Source organism: Rhinatrema bivittatum, chromosome 2 (genome assembly GCF_901001135.1).
Source record: "Rhinatrema bivittatum chromosome 2, aRhiBiv1.1, whole genome shotgun sequence".
NCBI lineage: Eukaryota > Metazoa > Chordata > Amphibia > Gymnophiona > Rhinatrematidae > Rhinatrema > Rhinatrema bivittatum.
In genome coordinates this window covers 193,547,638-193,570,251 of record NC_042616.1, presented here as the reverse complement: position 1 = coordinate 193,570,251, position 22,614 = coordinate 193,547,638, and the positions used below count along the sequence as shown (strand labels likewise).

The following is a 22,614-nucleotide window of genomic DNA, read 5'->3' as shown; positions in this document are numbered from 1 at the left end:
TGTCGTGGGGGGAGGGGAGGGGGGAACGCTATGGTCTCTTTCGGGGCAGTTCCTGCTCCCCTCTGGGGTGGTGTCTGTGGGCAGCTCGCACCGGGGAAGGTGGGGGAGGGGCGCGCCGAGCGGCCACCGTTTTCCTTATCTGAGGGAGGGAGGGAGGGGGGGGGAGCCTGATTGACAGCCCGAAATCTGATCCTGTGAAAGAAACGGGGAGCCAATGGGAGGGAGCGAACCATCAGCTGAGACTGGAGGCCCCTGGAGGAGAAGCAGAGGAAGAGCCACCGACTCGGCAGCCCTGCTCAGCGGCGCTCTCGGCTTCCGAGGTGGGGGGTGGGGGGGAAAGCGCTGGAAAATAATTCATGGTTTTATTACGTGTGGAGGGAATATTTTGCAGTCGATCGCTCTGCGTTACCTTCAGGTGGGTCTCGGTCAAAAGAAAAATAACTTTTTTTTAAAAAAAATGTTCTTCTGTACCCTCAACTTCAAAATAATTGCACGGTGCTGAGTCCGAACAAAAATGATCCCTGTAAAAGCAAAAAAAAAAAAAAAAGGTGTCTCCGATTCTTACTCCCGTTAGGTGCATAACAAATCATGTTGATCGCCATTACTAGTTTTGCAGACGTTTCAGAATCAGCACTGCCAGTTGCACAGATCGGAGAGAGGATACACCAGGCTTGCGAATAAATATCTCGCCTCGCATAGATGCTGCTCTGGAAAGGTGTTTTTCGATGCGAGATGCTTTTTCGAGCTTTCCTGTAAAATCCAGGTTGGGGCGGCGAAATGGGGTTTTATGAATGGGACTGTGGAAGGGTAATTAGCTATGCAAATTCAAGCGGTTCATTCATCATTTTTTTTTTCCTAAAGCCATCTTGTTCCCTCCAGGTTGATAGCTCTCCAGATCCCGAAGAAATCTCCAGATAAATGCCCAGAACATAAAACACAGGCCTAAGATTTGCATAAGAGCTGAAGAATGGATGGATTTTATGACCAGCAAGTGCCTTACACGGTCACCAATGTGAGTGATTAATTCAAAAGTTGCTGTTTATGAACTTGACGCTTGCAGCCTTTCTGTAGGGATTTGGCGGACAGGCTGTTGTTGTGCTGCCTCTGTTCTGTGTGGTTCTTGCCTTATCAAGCGGTGTGGTAGACTAACGTAGCAGCCTTTTTTTTTTTTTTGGTTAGTTATTGCACTGGTGAATCTTTTTAAAGAAGAGTTTAACTTGTAAGTTTCTGAAGAGTTGAAGTGTCACATTGAGATGAGCGCAAATGTTAACACTGTGAGAGCACTGACTTGCGAGGAATATATCTGCCGGCTGTGATTTTCTGCGTGTGTTGAGGCACATGTCATAATTAATAGACATGTGTATCCGTCTATCTGTCTGTTTACGTACGCTTAGCTCGCTAGTCACTAATAACTCATTTGGGGGGGGGGGGCGATTTATTAAAATCTTCTCATCCAAAACAAAAGCAATAGGATGTTTTACTCGTTGATAAATCTGGTGCGAGTTTTGCACCGGCGCGGAAAGGCGCAAAGCGTTCTTCCCTCAGCCTCTCGTAAGTCACCTTTAACTGTTCTGTGAATGGCGAAATAAAGATTTGGAGCCCCTTTATGGAACTTTGTTTTTGAGGCATGAACGCTGTGCAGCCAAGCAAGGGACCAATCCCGGCTTTCGGCATTGCTGTTTATATAGAGAGCCAAGGGCTTTTTTTTTTTCTTCAAGTAATTGATATATCCTGTTTTTAGAATTCGCGTGGGAGAAGCTGTAATGAGAGACCAACGAACCTCAGGAAAAGAAAATTCATTAACAGAAACCTGGCTCATGATTCAGAAGGTGAGGGGTTGTACACTGCCCAGATTGCTGGAGGAGAGTTTCATGGGGTTTTAATTTTCTTGTAGTGGTACACCTTTCTCTCAAAGCAATGGGAGCCCCCATTTGTAGCATAAATGAGATTTGCCCCTTATGAAAAAAAGTCTTGCAATTGTTAACTCCTCTCCATTGATCATAAGCCCGTTTCCCTTCGTTTACATTTTTTATTTCCCAGATATTGCCCTAGCTCATGGCCAGGGATTGTTTTATAGATTTAATGAGACTATTGTGCCTTGTTTGTTCAGGTCAGTTTGTTTCACATTTGGTTGCCTTATAGATTGCATCTTTCTTAGGCACTTACTGTTGCAAAGGAGCTAGGAATGCAATAGTTGTAGTCGTTCTTTTAAGCCGCCTTCACTTTACATCTTAAATATTTTACTGTTCACCAGATTGCCTGGACACAGTTAAAACACATGTGTTAATCTTCAGGGATATATACATACAGGCATATTCTAGTTTAGCATCAGCATCTGAAAGGGTAAGCAATGTGTTTCTTTTCCCTCACTGCATATGTTCACTTTCATTTTCAGAACTCTTCCAAGATCTGAGTCAGTTGCAGGAGACATGGCTTGCAGAAGGTAAGGATAACAGAAACCAAACCAAACCAAAAAAAAAAAAAAAGAGGGAGAAAAGAACCTGAAACAACAACCCTGCTTGTGGAGAGGGGGAAAAAGCAACTCTGGAGAAAAAAAAAAAAAAGAGTCCTGAACTTGCTGTCTTAATGTTCAGCCCAATTAATTGAGCTCTAAAAGAGCCACCTCATGTGTCATGCATACATTAGAGCCTCTGATGAGTTTGTCTTTGGGGACTCTGGGGCTGCTCTACCCAGTGTCATCACAAATTACCCGGAGAAATTGCTTCCAGCTCACAATCACATCTGCTTTTGGCAAGTACTAATGCACCAAGACCTTCAGGTTCTAAGGCTCTGCTCAGATTTTTAATTGCAATTGATCAGGTTTGTATTATTGTATCTCGAGAGACTGCCTATAGCCAGAGTTGGGCTCGCTGTTTACCTTCAAGCAGCACACATGATTCTTTGGTGTTCTGGTGGAGTACTTTTCTGATGGCAGAAATTCGTTTCTCTGCGTTCATCAGGACGGGATGCTTCAAGATTTAAGTGCAAGTGTCTTCTTTCCATCTTGCTCACAACATAGAAGTTTAGGTGCGTATCAGATACATAAGAAATACATATATATATTATATATATATAATATATACATTATTTCAGCGCTCTTTTAGAATTGAGTGCAACTTTTTTTTTTTTTTTGCTTGTTTGTCCGCATGTCTTGTATTTGGTTACATGCAGGGTTGATTGTTGAATATAATGACAGACTCTTTCTGCGGTGGTTACTTTTTCTTATTTTCAAATTGCCTTTCAAGATGCAGTCTGAAACAGAACAGTTGAAAACAGTTGAAGAGAAATCAGAATTTAGATTACTTCTAAAGAGTTTCTGCATCTGGCTGCAAAATAACTTGGAGGAAACCTGGGTGCAGACGAGCCCTATTAGCAGTCACTGGAAGTTCCTGCTCTTTGTGGTGTGTTTGTTTATGTGAGAGACAGCTTTTCTTATGATATTTTTTTTTTAACCTGAAATCTAATATAGTTGAGAGCTCACTTTAGATTTTAAAGTGCTCAATGTACTCTGTGGTGAACTTGACACTGAAAACAATGGATGCTCAAAGCATTTTTCACGGTCTGATTTGTGGCTCTGCTCTGTTTGCCAGGCAGTGTACTTTTTTTTTTTCTGTACTGTATTTTTGTGACTTCACAGAATTTTTGCCTTCAGATTTACAATCTACTGGTTTAAGTATACAGGGTTTTTTTTTTTGTGTGTGTAGGTGGAAGTAAATGAAAACTGGAGTGTAGCTGTGCCGAATTTGGCAAATAAAAGATTAAAAAAAAAATAAAGAGCTTTTGATTATTGGAGAGCTTCAGTTGCAATTCTCTTATGGAAATAGAACATGTGTATTGGGCTGTGGATGCTTTCTGCTGTACAGTAGTATGAGTAGCAGCTTCTTCTGTGAGTCTTCAGAAGATGGACAGAAGGATTTTCACTGGCTATAGAAAGATGCTTGGGTTAAGTGCAGCAACACAATGTTGCAGCCCTACTAGTCAATTATTTTAACAAATGTCTAACGTTTTGCCCCTACTTTTCCCTTTTCAAGCTTAGAACATTGCAAGACCTTCATGAAAAGCCTTGAGAAACCTGTGCCCCTAATCTATTGGCCCATGAAACTAACTTTTCATGCTTTTTTACTGCTCTGCGTAGGTTTGCATGGCAGAAGATGATTAGAATTTATTCATTCTAAGCCAACAAAGAGTCTTAGAAAACGGGAAGTGCCATGTGCACAGCGAGTGTGAATCTCCGGGAGAATAAGGAAGTGACAGGAAACTTGTGAGATTCTAGTTTATGAATGGTTAAGTTCCTGAAATAGTAAATTGTAGCTTTTTTTTTCTATTTGGTTAGGGGTGGGGTGGGGGGGGGGTTGAGATCAGACTTTTAATGACTTGCAAATACCCTGCTCTTGGAATCCAAGTGTACACAGTAATCAACGGGGGGGACCCTTCTTAAAAATAATGGCATTTATGAACTTTATCAAAAGTGTGCCTGGATAAGAATCCTGGGAGCATGATATCAGTTTCATATTCTTGTCTGTACAAGTCTAAGCCTTTCTGAAAGTTGACTAGATGAAAAATTGTCACGGAATAGTATTCACTCATGCTGGAATTCTCATTAGACTTCAGGACACGGCACACTTTCCCCTTAAAACCTAATTGTAAAAGAATGCATCATTTGAATTAGTAAAGCAAAAGTCTGGAACACAAAACAGCAGCAGATTATACTTTTGTTGTTGTTTTATTTTACGACCCCTTATTTTTGTTCTTTTTTTTTTTTTCAGCGCAGTTTAAATGAAAGTTTGCAAACAGTTCAGAGTATTTACAGAGCTGCAAGGTAGAGAGTTGTTCTAGTCTGTTTAATTCTCTGATCTGAGTAAATGCAAGACCTTAACTAAGAAAGCAAACTTGGAATTAGCCTGGTTTATCCCCGCCTGCATTTGTCCATGTCTGCCCTTCTGGATCTTCTGAAACTAGAATGCTGCCAATTTGGCAGATTGTGCATTGTTTACATATTCTTTTTCCTGAGACTCTGTAGTCGGGGAAAGTGACCATGACATTTTTAATCATGGTGACCCTTTTTAAGCAACGTGATGGTAACCAACCAGTTTTTAAACCCAGGATTTCAACCCTCATTTCCCCCCCTCCCCACCACTGGGTAGTAACCAGGTCAAATCCAAGATAGCAAGTTTAGATGTGCTGTAGCACCCATGAAGAATCTTTGCAAAAATTGATGGAGGCGTAATTAGTACTTGAGGCGTAATATTTGTCTGCATACTTTAAAGTTTGGCTGTTTTCTGAGGACATTCCTTCCAGCAAATAAATAAGGGCAGCCTGGATTGCTGTTTTGGACTATTTAATGCAAAACTAAATAGAAAATTTCCTGACGCGCTAAGGAACTGCATGCATGGACAGAGATCCTTCCCGAGTAGTGTCCTAAAAGGCAAGTGAATGCATGGCACTTTTAGGAAAAGTATGCCTTTCAACTAATTGCAGTACTCGGCATTATATGCTATGTTTCCAACTTTTCTCATATTTCCACTGAAAGGTACACCGTCCTCATTTGATTTTAAACTATGCGAAAATGCTTTACAAAAGTGGGTTCGCATAAGGCCAAATCTCAAATCTAAAGGTGTAATGCAATTTTTTTTCCTTCTAGTGAAGTTTAAAATGTGCAGAAAAACTTATTGTACTGTATATTTAAGGGCAGTGGGTATCACTGGCCCAAGGCGGTGTATTGACTGCATGTTGTTTTAGTTCTTGATGCTATATTGTGGAAGTGCTGTGTGTTAATCACAGTTTATAGACATCCCATGTGTTTCAGCATGGCATCTTCTGTGTAAATATAGTTTAGTGAATCTGAAATGTTTTGTCCTTTTGTGGAAGGAAAAGCAGAAACTGAAAGATATATGCTAGCAATCTAGCTTCCACTTATGTTGGGAGGGCAGTTCCTGTCAACAGGTTGAGGAAGTACACCAAATAGATTTAAGAATAATGATTCCAGTGTTTATTGCAAGTTAGGTCATATTTTTCTGTCACTGCCAGAATAACATTACGCTGTTTTTGGAGAACATGGTTAAAACTTACACCATTTTATTCATTTGAGGTTTGAAAGTAACCTTGGGCCATGCTTTCGGGCTGTACGAACATTTCTGCCGTTCAGCAGTGGCAGAGGAGAGTCTTCTGGTCTTCTGTCCCTTTATTTTTCAACTCTCCTGTTTCAGCATCATGATCCTAACCAAGGCATAGTATTTAGTAATGCCTTTTCCTCAGTGTTGAAAATGTCACCGATTAGCTGAAGCATTGCAACATGTAGCTGGTAGCCCAAGCAAGTCGAGCAAAAAAAAAAAAAAAAGCCCTTCTCTTCTCTTAGAGATTTCTTTTGAAATCTGTTGGACAGGTTTTCCAGTTTGAGTGCGCACTGTCCACGGTAGGTCGCGCTCCGTTTTCAGTGGTCCTGGGGTGAGCTTATTTGACTTCCAAACGAGCAGTGACTCAGCATCTACCTTTGAATATCCGTGAGCATCATTCCCCTCCCCAATCTATTACTGTAGCAATCCTCCTGAAATTGTAGGCAGTTTTCTTGTTTGGTTAGGGTACTTATCATTAGCAGTGTGTTGCTAACATTTGTAAGTTTTTTCTTTTCCCCGAGAAAAAGTGTTCTGATTTGTTTGCCAAAAATAAAAAGGTACTGGCATTTTGTAGGAAAGCATGATTAAGTTGATGTTAGTGTAACAACAAAATATAGGGTATGGTATCATTTTAGCAACACACAAATAGTATTTGTCCCTTCCTTGATAGGTTTTGTGCGGGTCTGTTGGAAGCCTTAGCGCACTCCTGGGTCTACTAAGGATTTTTTTTTCTAAAGCCACAAAACAGGTGCATACGCTTGGCGCACATCAAGTCCATTGCATCGTAGGAACTCGGGTTTCCAGAACATCCAGATAATTCATGATGCTGGTTTTTGCAGACCTGTCATCCTCTGGAAGTCTTCTAGAATTTAGTTAGGCAAGATCATGAAAAAAATAATTAGCTACCCCTCATGAGTGCTATTTTAGCGGCTGCTTTGGATTGGATTTGGGTTACTAGTGGCGGTGCAGCCAAGTGGTTAGAGCAGCGGGGCTGGGGGTTCAAATCCTGCCGCTGCCTCGTGACCTTGGGCAAGTCACATCGCCCTTCGTTGCCTCAGGTACAAATTTAGATTGTGAGCTCTCTGGGGATAGGGAAATACCCACAGTACTCCTGTGTAATCGACTTTGACGTGCTTGAGAGGCAGATTATAAACCAAATAAACTGCATAAATTACGCAGAAAGATCTATGGGATTCTCTGAATACATATTTTCTTCCTTTTTTTGGGGGGGAGGGAGGGGGTGTTCGGACATATAAAAACAATGCAGGGGAAGCTCTAGGAGTCTGCCCGAACGCTGGGCAAGTGAGCAGAGATGATAACTTGGCCAGCGTTTCCCCCACTTAGGCTTTGGCTGCCAACCTCACGATGCTGCAGCGATGCGGCTTTGTCTTGTAATGGTGCCCAGTGCTTCCTCCTCTACAGCCACTGCTGCCAACCTTTCCGCCAGTCTCAGTAAGTAGCACAAACCACAGGCCCTGTCTCCACCGTCTCTTACCTTGATTCTGAGCTGCCTAATGCACGTGCTCTGTCCCCCTCGTCCAGCGCAGCTACCGGAGACTGGCAGTGAAGTAGTAAGCGGTCAGCTTAAGTCGATTTGCCCAACAGCACAGCTCTCTGGCTCAGGGCTATAGCATTTGAGGCTTTTCACGTTCTGAAAAGGATTGTTTTTTTTGTTTTTTTAATTCTAAAGTTGTTATTCTTCCTTTGTAATCTGTTGCCGGTACGGTTTTCCTGATACCTTTTATCATCCTGTCCCATAAGCCTTCCTTTTAGTGCTGAGACATTCCGTAGCCCCCCCAAAGCTAACTTTTTCTGTGAAAGGCCAAGGGAGAGGGGAGGTCGCTCTGCAGTTGTGGAGTTGATTCAGTCAGCCAGCCTGCAGGCTCACGAATGTCATACGTCCCACCACAGTCTCTTCGTTCTCCATCCCTTGTGCTGAGTCCTGCAGGACTCCCAGACCCTGCTTTCTGCTCCCTGCCGGATTATGTGGCATGTTCAGCCCTTGAAAATCAGTCTCATGGCGTCTGAGCCTCCGGCAGATTTCTTAGAACCACATTTGACTCACAAAATACATGGCAGCATGATGCCAAAAAAATGTTAGGGCTTTGATACACTGCGTAAACTGAATCTGTGAATTTGTTTAAGATGACAGTACGTAGCAGAATTATCATCACTCAGGGTTCTGGATTTTTCTGATCAGAGCAAAGTAGACTAAATGAGCATGGAGGAAGGTGTCGGATGTTAACTGTTGAAAATGTTGCTCTTCTAGATTAGTGGACAACAAAGCACAGTGAAGATGCCAGTCCATCTTGAACCCTTGATGGTTTTCTGCATTCCCTTCCAGTTTTTTCTGAATGCATGTTGGAAGTTTTGACATCGGGCAGGAGCTGGAGGGGGTTAAACCCACCCGCCTGCCCTTGGCTTTAACTTGCAATTTTTTAAATTCGTTCCGTAATGGACTTGGGCTGCATCTTGGACAAAACGAGCGGATCACGGTGCTTGTGCAGCGAGTTCAAGTTTGCTTTGCTGCAGCTTTCTGGAAGGGTGTGACATGAAAAGGCTGTGGTTGGAGCACATGGTGAGTGCTGGACTGTGTTTTTGTGAATGGAGGCAGAACTCCAGTTCTGACTGCTTGTCTTGAGAAATTGCTTAGGAGATCAGCTGTCTCATTCACAGGCAGAAAGAATGACTCATGCGTCTTCTGCCTTGTTTGGCTCCGGGTCATTGTTACAGTGGATGGAGCTGGTTTTAATTAAATCGTTAACCCTGAGCGTGCCTAGGGCTTTGCAGTTGACTGGGCACTGTCAGGCTGGCTTCCTCTCTAGTCCATTGAACAAAACACTGTAACCCCCACTCCCCACCTCAAATGGCTTGTTTGGTCCGGCTGCTGGGCTTTTGTTAGGCTGATTGAATGCAGTTTTAGCAGGTCGGCATTGTGTGCAGGGCACTAGAAAATGAGCATTTCGCTTTTGAATATCCTGGATACAGTTTCCTGTTTATTGAGGAGATCTGAATTGTCTTGGGTTGCTTTGGAGCTGGCAGGTAGATTTTTTTTTTTTTTTTTGGATGCTGCTCCCATGGGTGTCCCCCCCCCCCCCACCCCTTGCACACTGAGAATGCAAGGGGAGGGGGGAGCAGGAAAGCTTTCATTTCCACTCCCAAGTAGGGATCAACTTTCCTGACACAGTACATCTTCCTTAAGTAAAGGTTTAATAGGATCACTTTTATGTGCCTCCTTGCAGAATTGATTTACTTCCTCTTCCCCCACCCCACCCCCACCTCCCTTCTATCTTGAGGTTTGCTCAGATTTGGGAGAAACATCTTTATAAGAGAGTCAAGGCAGACAATGAAACGAAAGCCCTGACCCTGGTGTCTTTTTTTTTTTTTTTATTCAAGATAATTCTGTACTTTTGCAGCTTTCTCTTCTGCATCAGGCGTGGGGGGGAGAAAAACAAGCTCCGGAGCTCCTCGAGCAGGAGAGACGCCGAGACAGGATGGCAACTTGTCTATTAAGGTGGAAGGAGCTGGTGGAGCTGCTCCTGCTATTATCAATAAAATCCACATGACTAATCTCCTTGAAAGCATTTTATTGGTCTTTTTTTACTATCTCATTTTTTTCCCCTTTAATTAAGTAAGGGCGAAGAAAATATTTTTATTCTATTGCAGGATCACTTCAGTCATGTTTTATGGCGGCCTGTTCCATGAAGTGGAAACAGGTTGAGTTTCACTTATCCATATTGTACTCTGTTTTTCAGTAATATCTGTGCTTAGTCAACACGCTTTAAAGAACAGGAATTTATTTCTTTTTGCTAAATTATGGAGTCTAGTAATGTTTTAGGCAAAGAAATTAATGAGGCATGCATGTAAATAAAGTTGTAATGTCCTCAGCCACATTTCCCATCATAGGATCCAAGTTAAATGTCTCCGTGGCTTATCGCGTGCATTTATCCTTTGCTCTTGGCTATGAAAATGTGGATCTAAAATACCCTGCCATTTTGAGTGATGTGTTTAACGCTTAGGTAGCCCCTAACCTGACATGGAGTGGGCTGCATTTTGACTGCATTCTATTTAAAAAAAAAATAACTCTGCGAATATGAAATAATAACTTGCTTTAAGTGCATCCTGCGATGCAGGGTGGAAGAATTTTACTTCTGAAGCTCGCCGCCTCCCGTGTTTCTGCGGTAGAGCATTCTGACTCCCAGTTCCTGAATCCTAAGGGAAACCGCCCAATTGTAATTTCTCAAATGGCAGAGTGACCTTTGAGCAGGATTGTTGATATGGAGCAGGGATATATATTTTTTTATTTTTTATTTATTTTATTTATTATTTTTATATACCGACATTCGATCTCAATCGAGATATCACACCGGTTTACATTCAGGTACTGTAGGTATTTCTCTATCCCCAGAGGGCTTACAATATAGACGTGCACTTCTATTTTCCCCTGATGTGCCCTGGGCACATTGGCTGCAGAGGGAAAGACGCATGCTTACACTGTTTTTTTTTCCTCCTCGATTCTGCTCCGGGTGATTTTGCACCCCCTTTGGGGAAACCCCCTGCAGAAAGTGGCCAGGGACCATAACACAGCAGCACTTTTGCGCGAAGCCGACGTTAAACTTTACCATGGTCATTTTTCTTCTCTGAGGAAGCAGTCCAGCATGGACTTGAAAGTAATTTTCTTTACTGTTTTGCGGGGGCTTCCGGTGCTGCCTACCCAGCTGCCCCGTGATAGCTGGCCTGTTTTTGGCAAGGAATTGCCCGGAGAGAGGGAGCTCCCCATGTGCAGGGTGCTCTGGGGAGGGAACATTTAAACTAGCGCGACCTCCAGAAAATGGAAAAACAAGAAGCGTTCCTCATATGTGGAACAGTACCTGAAACTGGCTCAGTTGTACTGCCGTTTTAATCTGTCAATATTCAGTTTTAGCTGGGAATTCCGCACCTTCAAATTTGAGGTAATATTGACTTCAGATGGAAGCCTGGGTGGTTTGTGGAATTTTATTTCAGCGTAGCTTCCCTGTATAAATTCCCAATTTTTTGAACCTCTCGGACCTTCTTGCTGCCATGTTAAGGTGTCTGCTGAGATTGTTGGGCCAGCGTGGCTTAAATGTGGGCAGCACATCTAAGGATTCTCAAGTCAGGTTTTATTTTATTTTCTTTAAAAAAAAAAAATACCATGAGATGGTGTGGGACTTTAAATCATTTTGTGAATACATGGAAGAAAATAATTTTAGTGAGACTATGCCACGTGGCATGGCAGATGGGCTTTTTATCAGTTTCCCAGGATTTTTTTTTCCTGAATTCTTGGGAGTTCTGTGTCAGTTATAGCAGTGCATGAGGTTTGCATGTAAGAACTAGGCATCCAGGATCCTTAAGCATGACTGAACTTGCAGAAAATCTCTTGCATCATTGAGAAGTATAGCTAGCGTTTTTTTAAAAAATGTATTATGAATGCATTTTCAAGTATTATCAAGATTGCAAAATAAAAGAAATTTTCAGTATGACCCTAACAAGCAAATCCTTATTCTGATGCTCTGTGGACATGACTTAGAGCTGGCTGTGCATGGCTTCACAAGATGTTAGTTGGAGAGGCTAGACTGGCAAGTTTCCACAACTCCTTTATGGCCCTTGCATTACTCTTTCAGCAACCTGCTCTTATTTCCTTGCCTAAGATAGTTTTTTATAACATCCGGTTCTCCAGCAGATGATCAAGCTCACTTTAGAAGGCCAAACAGCGATTATGTCTGGGTGTGTAACTGTGACTTGATTACAAGCATGAAGGCCACGCTGGCAAACTGGCAATGCACACCGTTCTGGGGAAGGGCGTGCATTGTACTGGTCCACATTCAGTCATTCTTTGGGATTTTATTCTCCCAGGATGAAATTGCCGACTCCGTTCTTGTTTTGTGTCAGCTCTGCTTTGCCTCTTAATAATTGCACAAGTAAAGACAGTAGCATTGTGAATTCAGAGCAAGTGTTTTGCATAAAAATTATTTTTGGGTAGTCTAGGTGCAAAAGAGATCTCGTGTTAGCCCAGGTCAACCTGCATTCCCAAAACAGCACCCTTTTTGCCCTCCTCCTTGTAGAGCATACTAAGTAGAAAATCAAGAGAATCTCTTATTGCGTAACAGCTGTGAGACATGATTATGGCTTGGCAGTGTCAGATTCAGGTATAGCAGTGGAACACCTTTGTGGTTGGTGGGACCAAAAATCCAATCTCTGCTTCTGCCCCTCCCAGCTCTCTAGTTGCTGATGCTGTATGGTGCAAAACATTGTGTGGCCCATGGCCCCAGTGGCCACCCCATTTCATGATAAGCAAAATAGGCAACTGGCACCACATTTTGAAGGTGCCAGATACCTGGGTGAAGAGGATCCTGCTTTAGAGCCATGGCACTCTGTCGCCTCTCCCCCCTTCCCCCTCTCCAGTCCTGCCTATGGGCACCACAATCTTAAATCCGACCCTGGGTAAGTCAAACGGAAAGGTTCTTATAATTCATATTAGAAAGTGACCTTTTGAAAAGCTTTGTTTCTTATTGAGAATTCAAGGCATTGCGCCTGTCACAGCTTGTTACGCTTGTGTCATGGGTGTAGTAGGGTCCTGGGACTGATGCAGGCTGCCGGACAGATACAGTGTGATAATCCTAATTCTGCATCTTTCCTAATGTGTTGTCTTTCCCCCCTTCACAGCTCAGGTGCCTGACAATGACGAGCAGTTTGTGCCAGACTACCAGACTGAAAATTGTAAGTATATCTTATGACTCATCTCTGATGTGTAAGGGGTTGTTTTTTTGTTTTTTTCCCTTTGCTGTTGTTTTATTGTTTTTTTTTGTTTCTAATTCTAGCATTTGCGTTCTGGAAGCTCATTTATTTTGCCCACAGTATCCCTGCTGGTTTGCTTGTCAAGTCTGACATCAGCAGGTGCATGGATTAGGCTACTTTTATCTCAGATAGGGTGGGCCTTAAACTGAGCCAGAAAGGAAACGAACTTGGCTTTAAATAGTGCCTTAGCCACACAGACTCGGTGCCAAGGTTTTTGTTTTTACAAAACATGCTGCGCCAGTCACTCGAAGCAAGTTATGAAGCAAAGGAAAACAATGAAAGAGGAAGAAAGATTCAAGGAGAAAAATATGAGCTTGGCCAAATGGCTGCCCAAATCAGCTAGCTTATTGAGCAGATATGCCATTTTGGTAAAATTTAGGTGCATGTTCCTATTCATAAACATATTTTCCTCTTTGTGTTTGTTGGGGAAGGTAAGTGGTTTCACAGTGAGGAACTAGCAGTGATGGGGGTTAACTCAGATAATGCTAGCTAGGGCCATCAACCCTACAAATTATTCTTGACTCTCTTCCTAGCTCATATTTGTGTGTGGCCAAAGTTCCTGATGTTTTCCATGTGCTTTACTGAAGCTGTGATTTGCTTGCTTGTATCTGAGCCATACTGTTGCCTAGAAGGAAATTCTAGCATTCACTTCTGAGGAAGCCGTGCATGGTTTGCGTGCAGCGAGACAATTGTGCCTATCAGACGTTGCTAAACTTTGCTTGCAGATTTTGCCTTTTCTTCAACAGCTGTTTTTGAAGCTTTTTATTTCACATTTGCTGAAAATGCAGTTAAGACTGAAGTCACTTCCATAATATATCATATTAACATGTGGTGGTGCGGTAGTCTGTTTTGTATTAATGCAGTGCATCATATTATCGCAAATGAAATCATATCAATCAGTGAAAATAGCAGAGAATTGGTTGCTACATTAGTGACTTCTATGGCCCCCAGAAGGATGCCGTATGCCTCTGACCTGGGAGCAGGAGTGAAGGAATTTCAGGGTGAAGGATAGGGGAGGAAAAAAGCCCCCAAACCTTCCTCCATAATAAAGAAGCCATGAGATAGGGCATTCTTTCTCAGGCTTTGCTGTCTCTGCTCAAGGACTTTTCAGGTTCCATGTCCACTGAGAGAGACCGTTTTGGACCTTATAAGGGAGCGAGACGCCGCGGTCTACAGACACACACTGTGTGCGGTACTGCTGAGGAAGACCAGAAATTTATAGGGTCACTTTGAGCAAATACAGGGGCCTAGGTACTAAGCCTTTTCCCCATAGATACGCAACGGGAGAAACCCTTTTGTACATTTGACCCTTTTCACAAGTTGTGATTACACAACTGGGAGCCGCACAATAACAATTTGTACACCCAGCTGAAAACTGATTTTTAAAAGGTCTGGAGAGAGAGAGAGAGAGAGAGAGAGAGAGATACATACATACATACATGCAGGAAGTTACCTGTGCTCCCAAGCCTGGAGCTTTTCAGTAGGAAAGCAGTTTATAAACTGAAGCTAATAAATATACACATTTACATGCATAATTTTGACAATTAAAAATGTATGCATGCATGCTTTCCCTGCCCCGACTTTGTGCACCGGAGCGACGTTCTGCGAGTGCGGGGCAGTGTACCCCTGTGATTGCAGTTACGCACACACTTTTCTCCACACAACCCCCCCCCCACACACACACACCAGATGATTTTCAAAAGCCAATTTATACTTTCTGCATGTAAATCCTCTTAAAAATTACCCCCAGAAAGTTCTTATGAAGAGGACAGAAACTTCAGTTCCATTGGGTAATTATGTAGTTTAACTATGGTTAAGTATGTTAGTTAATGTTTATTATGTAGCTATTCTTTTCATTTTTGCTTTACCAAATCACATTCTAATATCTGGTTTTGAAGCAAGAGGCAGTGTATGAAGACATTTCTGCGTACAGTGTGGAGTGGACCCTTTTCTGTATGATCATATTGAAATGCTTTGGTTTTCTTGGACTTTACTGGAGACTGGGTGTTACTAATCAAATCAACAGTGAATAAGTGTGCAAAATTGCTTGTATAGAAAGGTAACATACTTCCGGCTATTGTCTCTTTTTTTTTTTCCCCCCATCTAATAATTACTTTTGAATTGCTACTTTAGAAACATCATCTTCCTGAGGGACCTTTTGACCTTTTTCAAGGCTATTGTCAGTGTCACGCGTATGTTGTGACCGGCAGGGGATACACTGAGAGCAGGGGAGTTCACATTTGACCTTCAGATAGAACACATCACCTCTGTGTAACATCTTTCAAAGCTAATCTGCTTATAACACTGCAGTCCATTGCTGCTTCTCTGCCGCTGGGCAAACTCTGAGCATTCAGATCAGTTGAATGAACTACTGTCTACTACAAGTTCCTAAACAAAAGCCTGCTCCTGAAATAAGCTTGCTTAAATTACGCATTTTTATAGAGCGTGACAGGATATCAGCTAAATGCCTTGGTACCAAGCGGATGCTTGTGCATTTTACAGTAGTTATTTAAAGCAATTGCTACTCAGAGGAAAGCAGGGGGCGGGTAGTTTTAGGGGTTTTTTTTTTTTTTTTCCCTTAAATGAGTTCAGGAAGACAAATGTGAATTTAAGCAAAACTAAAATTAGTGCCTTGAAAATCTGTGTGGTGAGGCATTTTAAGATATTCCAGTTACGTCACTCGGGTATCTAGGGGACGAGTAGCATGGGGGACCCCTAAGGGATATAGAAAGGATGTGCCTGCACTCTAAGGGCTGTGCTCCCTTTAACGAGACCACTCAAGTGCACACATGCGCTGCATTTCGTTATTCCGGTACGAAAGCCTGATGTACCGCATGAAGCCATAAAGCATGCTAAAATCGATGCAGCCAGTTTTATAGTGCCCCTTAAATTAAAAAAAAAACAAACCAAACTGCAGCAATATAAGATCACAGAGACATCATAATTCCAGTTTTGCACAGAGTACACCTTGCCTGTATTTAAGAGCTGCAGAGAGCAATGGGAAGCCTTAGGTATGCTAGAAGTCCAGTGTCATTGCTGAAACCCACTGTTGTGCTTGTGGCTCAGTATTCTTTCTTTTTACACTGTATCTTCCATGCAGGGGGATCAGAGGCCTGGAAGTAACTGGTTAAAGATTAAAACACAAATTTGGAGACTGTGTATGCTTCTCCTTCTTTTAACAGCAACCCAGCTCGGTTCATGACAGTGTGAAATACCCAAGCACACAAATGAAGCCCTTGTGAAAATAAAACCAAAATCCCCAAAAGAGGAAAATCATATTTTAATGGAGAACTGCAGATACCAGAGCTATTAATTAAATTGTCAAACAGTTATTAATGTTGTCAGTTCTTTAGATACAGTGATTGCCCTGCTGTTGAATATTGTTTAGAGTCAAACATTAGACTTTTGTGTAAGTTCGTCTGTAGTTTGCTCATAGTTCACTGTCCTCTCTGTGTACTCTGACCCAGAAATTGTCAAGGAGGCATTCTGAATCCTGTAGGTTTTATCCAAAGCAACTCACCGCTGCAACCAGTGCTAGGGTAAGCTCTTCGTCTAATTACATGAGGCAAACTGCACGCAGCTGGATGCTCACCTGGCTCTTACTGCTACAGCAAAATGTCTTCATTCGCTGCCTGCCCAATAGTATAACATCATATCCATCCAAATAATAACAAATTTCTAATTTATCTCACTGCTACCGATTTAAAAAAAAAAAAAAAAAAGTAAGTGCTTTGGAGAAAAAAAATAATGCATTTTAATGTGTTTTAATGCATTTTAACATTTTGCTGTTGGAAAGTGACCATAAAAAGCTGAAAGCTTAGGTGAATTTATTTTCCCACACTGACTGTCACTGTACCTTGAGGAATTAATGAAAACAACTTTGGGTCGTGTCTTGCTGGGTGTTGCTTCTTTGATCATGCCCAGCTCACTCATCTCTCCCAACAGGCTGAATACTGCAGTGAGAACTACGATTTCCCCAAGAAGGAGATTGCTGTGTATTCAAAGTCCAGTAACCGTTCCAGGCTTTTGCTTCCCTACCACACCTCCCTCCCTTCACATCCCCCCCCCCCAAATAAAAAATGAAATAGCTTTTTGTTCTTTCAGAAGCTTTTTCTTAATTTCTTAGGCATGGCAAGATACAATTTCTTGTTTAAAAGGGCGTGCTTTGTAGATGCTTCTGCGTCGGTCCTTACACGCATGTCTAGAGAGACACTGCACAGCTTGCTGGTCTCAGTGCTGTCCTGCGTTTGGAGGGGAAGACTGGGTAGGGTCTCCATCCTAAGTTTAAGAGAGAAGAAATGTCAGTCTTCATGCACATGCAAAGCGCATAGAGGTGGTCATGCTTGGTAGCTTGAAAGAAGTGGTGTTTTCTCGTCCTTAATTTTAATGTTTTGCAATTAAATATTTAATGTAATTGGCATTTGTTGCTATGTAAATGGTACAGTCCATTTTTTTAAATCATATGCTGATTGGATAGATGTTTCTGGCTGGTTATAGTTCAACAGCAAGTTCAGTTGTTCAGCATTATTGATTAGAGAGACAGTTCATTCTGAATATTGCCAGGTGAATGTTCAAAATGTTACGCACATAAAGTTGAATGTTAAGAGTTGCGTGTGTAAAAATGAGCACATGCGCACACAAATAGCGCATGTTTGCGCAACTGCTATTTTATAAACCTCAAATATACATGCACGAGTCATGGTGCGTGAATAAATTGGCTCATATAACAAAAGGGGTGGCCCAGCTCTTTCTGGTGTGGAGTGTAGATTTATGCATATAGGGGGTCATTTTCAAAGGAGTTACGCATGTAAATGTGACACATACTATCGTAGCAATTTTCAAAAGCTATTTACTCGAGTAAAGTGCACTTACTTGAGTAAATCCTATGGACAATTCAATGGCATATATTGTAGCAATTTTGAAAAGCCCACTTGAGTAAAGTGTATTTACTCGAGCAAAAACCAGTTTTGCTCGAGTAAATGCTTTTTAAAATCTACCCCATAAGGTGCTATTTTAAAACCCTTGAATGCTCCGCATGTACGGCCGTTACCTGCTTATATTTACACCTGCTAATTATCAGGTGTAAATTAGAATATAATTCTTTATAGGCAAATACTGACTGGGTGAGGGGGCAGGATAAACTGGGGGGGGGGGGGGGAGTGCAGGCTCCAGAACCAAGGAGGTCTTGATGACCTCGAGTTAGACTGGGTAAACTAGTAGACTAATTGGTAAAACTGGTAATTTCCTTCTCACGTGCAGGTTATAAAATCTGATAATTTACACGCATAAAAGCCGACAAGTGCTAAGAAAAATACGCCGGCTACATTTCCTTGTGTAAATGATTAAAAGTAGGAGCACAAATATGTGTGCGGAGCAAATGTCTGCCACTTACCCAGATAAGTCTTAAAAAACTGGATAAGTAAGATAGCTTGATGATTCTTCAAATGCTAGTTAAGTTCTTGGAGGAGAAGTCCATTAACGGCTATTAATCAAGTTTACTTAGGGATTAGCCACTGCTATTAATTGCATCAGTAGCATGGGATCTTCTTAGTGTTTGGGTACTTGCCAGGTTCTTGTGGCCTGGTTTGGCCTCTGTTGGAAACAGGATGCTGGGCTTGATGGACCCTTGGTCTGACCCAGTATGGCAACTTCTTATGTTCTTAGTTATCCGTCTATCTTACTTATCCCCCAGTGTGGCGTTTTCCTTTTACTTCTCTGGCTCTCTTACATAGCTGGATAAGTCTTAAACAGTCTTGTTTAGCCAGATAAGTCACCACAGCACTACGTAGCCAGATATTTGTCTCCTCTTAGCCGGATAAGACATAATATATGTGAGTATATTTGAAATACACGATGCATATTTTTTTGACATGCGAACATGTTGGGTAGGTTTGCGCGTTCTTTATATAGTGTGAATGTGCCAACATGTCCATCCATCCGCGCATATGGGCACACTCACCCATGTTTTTCAGTTATCCTCCCTAAATGTAGCATATATGTGCATAAGCAGTCTCTGCTCAAGTATTCCTGTTTTATAAAAGTTGAAAGTACACGCGTACGTTCATTTTTGCGCACCACATGCGTGTGGGGAAAAAAATGGAGTGGTCTGGGGCAGGGGCTAACAGCTTTGCAGGGATTTTTTACACCTGCTAGTTATCTGGTTTAAGTGATATTAAACATGTTTATTGTGTAGTAAAGACAAGTTGGGAGATCTGAGTGGACCGAGGGCAGTTCAGGCTTAAGAACCAGGCAGGTCTCAGTGACCTGGAGAAGAAGTGGGCAAACTAGTGGACTGATTGGTAAACTGGTTAATTTTCTTGAAGCACACATATTTTAAAACTGGCGTGTGTAAATCAGGACTTATGTGAGTGAGTCCTAGCTTCCTTTCACACGTATGTGTGAAAGGAATACGTATGTGTATTTTTAACATAGGTGGTTAAAGTCCGCGAGTTCAGTGCATTGATTACACGTGGTTTCAATGCATTGTATGTATTTGTGCGTATGTTGCCTGATAGAATTACGCATATTTTGTTAAATGCGCAAATGATCCTATGATCATACGCGCGTGGTATAAAACACTGTAGCAAACATATGCACGGCCACTTACATGCTTATATGCTGCCGCATGCAGTTTGAAAGTTATCTTCCCTATATATTTTTTGTGTTCCTACAGTAGTCCTTTCTGGGACTGTCATGCTGACATTGATTATTTTGCCAGCGCGTCATTGTAAAATTTTATGAAAGACATCAGGGTTTACTTTGGTTGTTTGAGTGGGCCAGGCTGGATCAGCATAGGGCTCACTGAAAATTGGAAGCCAAGTGCTGCATCTATGGAGGCCTCACTTTGCCAGCAAAGAGTAGCAGCGTATAAATTGAAGACATCTCTTGAGTGAGCTGAATTCAGCAGCTTTTGCATATGTAATGAATATAATGTGTATAAATGCGATTAGGTTTTTGGCCTGTAGGATAGGTCTGCTGCCTGTGGTGTCACTATGTAACATGGTTCTCAAGTTCAGTTCCTGAAAGAGTCTTTTGTTATTCTAAATTCAATGAAATAAATTCTGTATTTTATTCTCTTGTGAATTATGTCTATGATGAAGCGCAGATATTATATATAATTCTGACTTGGATGAGGCGGTGGTAGCCTATGTCATAGATGGATTAGTTCCCTTGGAATGAAGTCCACAAAAGCTTATCAGACATGCCAGATCTATCCCGTTGTTTACTGGCTTTGGCCTATCACACACAAAAAAATGAAATTGAGACTTTGCTGCAAACTTTACTTTGCTCAGCTTAGGTGACAGAGTTAAAATGTTTGAAGTGATCCAGAGACAGGATTTCAGCTGAGCTGAGCTGTGCTTCATTTCTTCACCCCCACAGTAAGAGTGTGTGTATTATAGGGTGGATTTTCTACAGGACTGATGTGCATACAACTCAGTTTATGTGCCTAAACCACCTTTAGAAAATCGACTGGGGGCCAGTGTGTGTAAAAATATGCATGTAAATCTATTCCAGTAGTCCTTTGACGTGCGCTCGCAAATGGCATTGCGGGGGAGGGGTGGAGTAGCAGTCGTGGGCAAAAGATTTATGTGTATACTTCTAATTTTTGACAGTATGCGCACAAATCCTAAACATACAAGATTCCACCGTCTTAGGAGCAGCTGCAGCTCTGTGTGAGTATGCTGACCTGCTTACTGGGCATACCTGCAGATTTTCAAAGCGAGCTTATGCGCATAAGTCCGTTTTGAAATTGGGGATAAAATCTGTGGGTCCAAAGTAACCGCAGATTTTAGTCTGATGCAGGCTGTTAGAAAATTTCTTTCTATCTAAGTATGTATGAATGTGTATACTCTTATTTATTTATTTATTTATTTATTTAAAGTTTTTTATATACCGCCGCTCATCAAAGATATCACGTCGGTGTACAATGAACAGGAACTTACGCCGGAGCGTTATACATTTAACAGGGTTAAATAAACATTATACATATAACAAAAGTAAGAATATATATATTTAAACATAAAACAAGTAGAATCTTTTAAAACCGAACTATCATTTAGGTTTAACTGAGCTGAGTTAAACAGGACTGGAAAGTAAAGGGATATTAGGAAATTAGGTATGAGAGTAGGGACAGGTTAGGAGGGGTTGGAATTATAAATTAGGGGTGATAAGAAAGGGAAGAAAGCGCTTAAGGTGCATTTAAGAGCAAATGTATGGAATGGTATTTACAGTAAGGGCATAAAAAGGCATACTCTTGTCATAAGAATATAAGAAGTAGCATGATGGCCATTCCAGGTCAATAGCAAATACCCCACAGATCTGAATGAGGAACTGTATTTCTGTTGAATACGTCCAGAAGTAAGGGATAGTCATCACCAAGTCTGTCTGGATAATAATTGTTAATGGATCTAACAACCAGAAACTTGCCCGGACTTTTTTAAAACTTTGCTATACTACTAACTCATACCACATCTTATGGCAGCAAAATCCACAGCTAAATTGTATCCTGACTGAAAGAATACATTCTTAAATTTCTTTTAAATCTGCCACTGGTTACATTCATGGATTGTTCCCTAGGCTCAGTACTATCTGAAAGGGTGCAATCACTGTTTCCTAGCGTGTAGCAGATGGCCTCAGGATCCTTGAAAACTGTTTCGATTCCTGAGAGTAAAAGGATGAATTGTCCTCACTATAGAAATGCTGCAAGGAACTTATAGCAGCAAGCAGAATTTTCCCCCTCTCAGCATCAAATACCTCATGTTTCTTGGCATTCCTTCAATGCACATCATCAGAGCTTCTCAATATCAGAACCGAAGTTGTGGAGCCCTTTGCATTCTTCGGGTAGAAAGAGTTGGATGATGGCCTACCTTCTTGGCCCCTATGGCTGCTCTATGTCAAGGGGAGTTGATGTCTTCTTGATGCGCTACTAGCTTAACTCTCTTCAAGAGCTTTTTTATTAGCTCTCAATGGAATTGGCCTCCCCTAGGGTCATCATTCAATATGTGAAACACCCAGAGGCTTTGTGATCCTACATCATACAAAATGCACATCTATTATGGAGAGCCACAGTAGACATGATGTGTCACACCCGAGACATTTATTAAAGCTAGTAGCTTTCTTCATGTAGGATAATGACTGAAAAACTAGCAGGGTGAATAAACTGGTTAATTTTATCAAAACTTGATCTGCACCTTCCAGTGCATTGATGTCCGTGTACTTTTTGGTCGATGACTGCAAAACTTACCCAGTGAAACTAAGAAGAATGGAATCAGAAAACTGGGAGGCCCCGTGCAGAAATATTTTGAAGAATCAAGAGAGAGAAGGGGGAAAATCATGTCCAAAGGACTCTGCAGAAACCTAAGAACTATGGGGTCCTACACAACAGGGTGGTACTACACATATTCAACTGAGCATGCCAAGAAGCTTTTGTATAATCTTCCCACACAGAGGTCTGGTGGATTACATCAACCACATGTCCTTGGAGAAATGACTGCTTCATGGAGCAGCCTGTCCTAGAACCAACAAAAAGATTGCTACTTTCGATTTAGCTCTTAGTCGATCATAAGTCCTTGTGCAAGAGGTAGAGTCACTTAGTATTAGTGTTAATAATACAATCAAATTTGATGACATCTCTGGAGGGAAAAGAAGAAATAAAACTATTGCAGTAGAACTTTATTTTAAAAAA

General features: G+C 41.7%; 1 protein-coding gene across 4 annotated transcripts in view; it reads left to right on the top strand.

Annotated features, from left to right (window-relative positions):
• ETV1 (ETS variant 1) overlaps positions 1 to 22,614 on the top strand; it is a 221,801-nt gene that overhangs the window by 658 nt on the left and 198,529 nt on the right. Inside the window, exons 1-5 of one of the 4 annotated variants that reach the window (XM_029588995.1) lie at positions 260 to 415; positions 880 to 1,012; positions 1,742 to 1,829; positions 2,396 to 2,443; positions 12,798 to 12,851. In XM_029588995.1, the coding sequence (XP_029444855.1) occupies positions 968 to 1,012; positions 1,742 to 1,829; positions 2,396 to 2,443; positions 12,798 to 12,851 (235 nt within the window). In that variant the 5' untranslated portion in view covers positions 260 to 415; positions 880 to 967. Of the gene's footprint in view, positions 1 to 259; positions 416 to 694; positions 716 to 861; positions 1,013 to 1,741; positions 1,830 to 2,395; positions 2,444 to 12,797; positions 12,852 to 22,614 lie in introns of those variants that run through there. The other 3 variants (XM_029588996.1, XM_029588999.1, XM_029588997.1) reach the window with 3 other exon arrangements.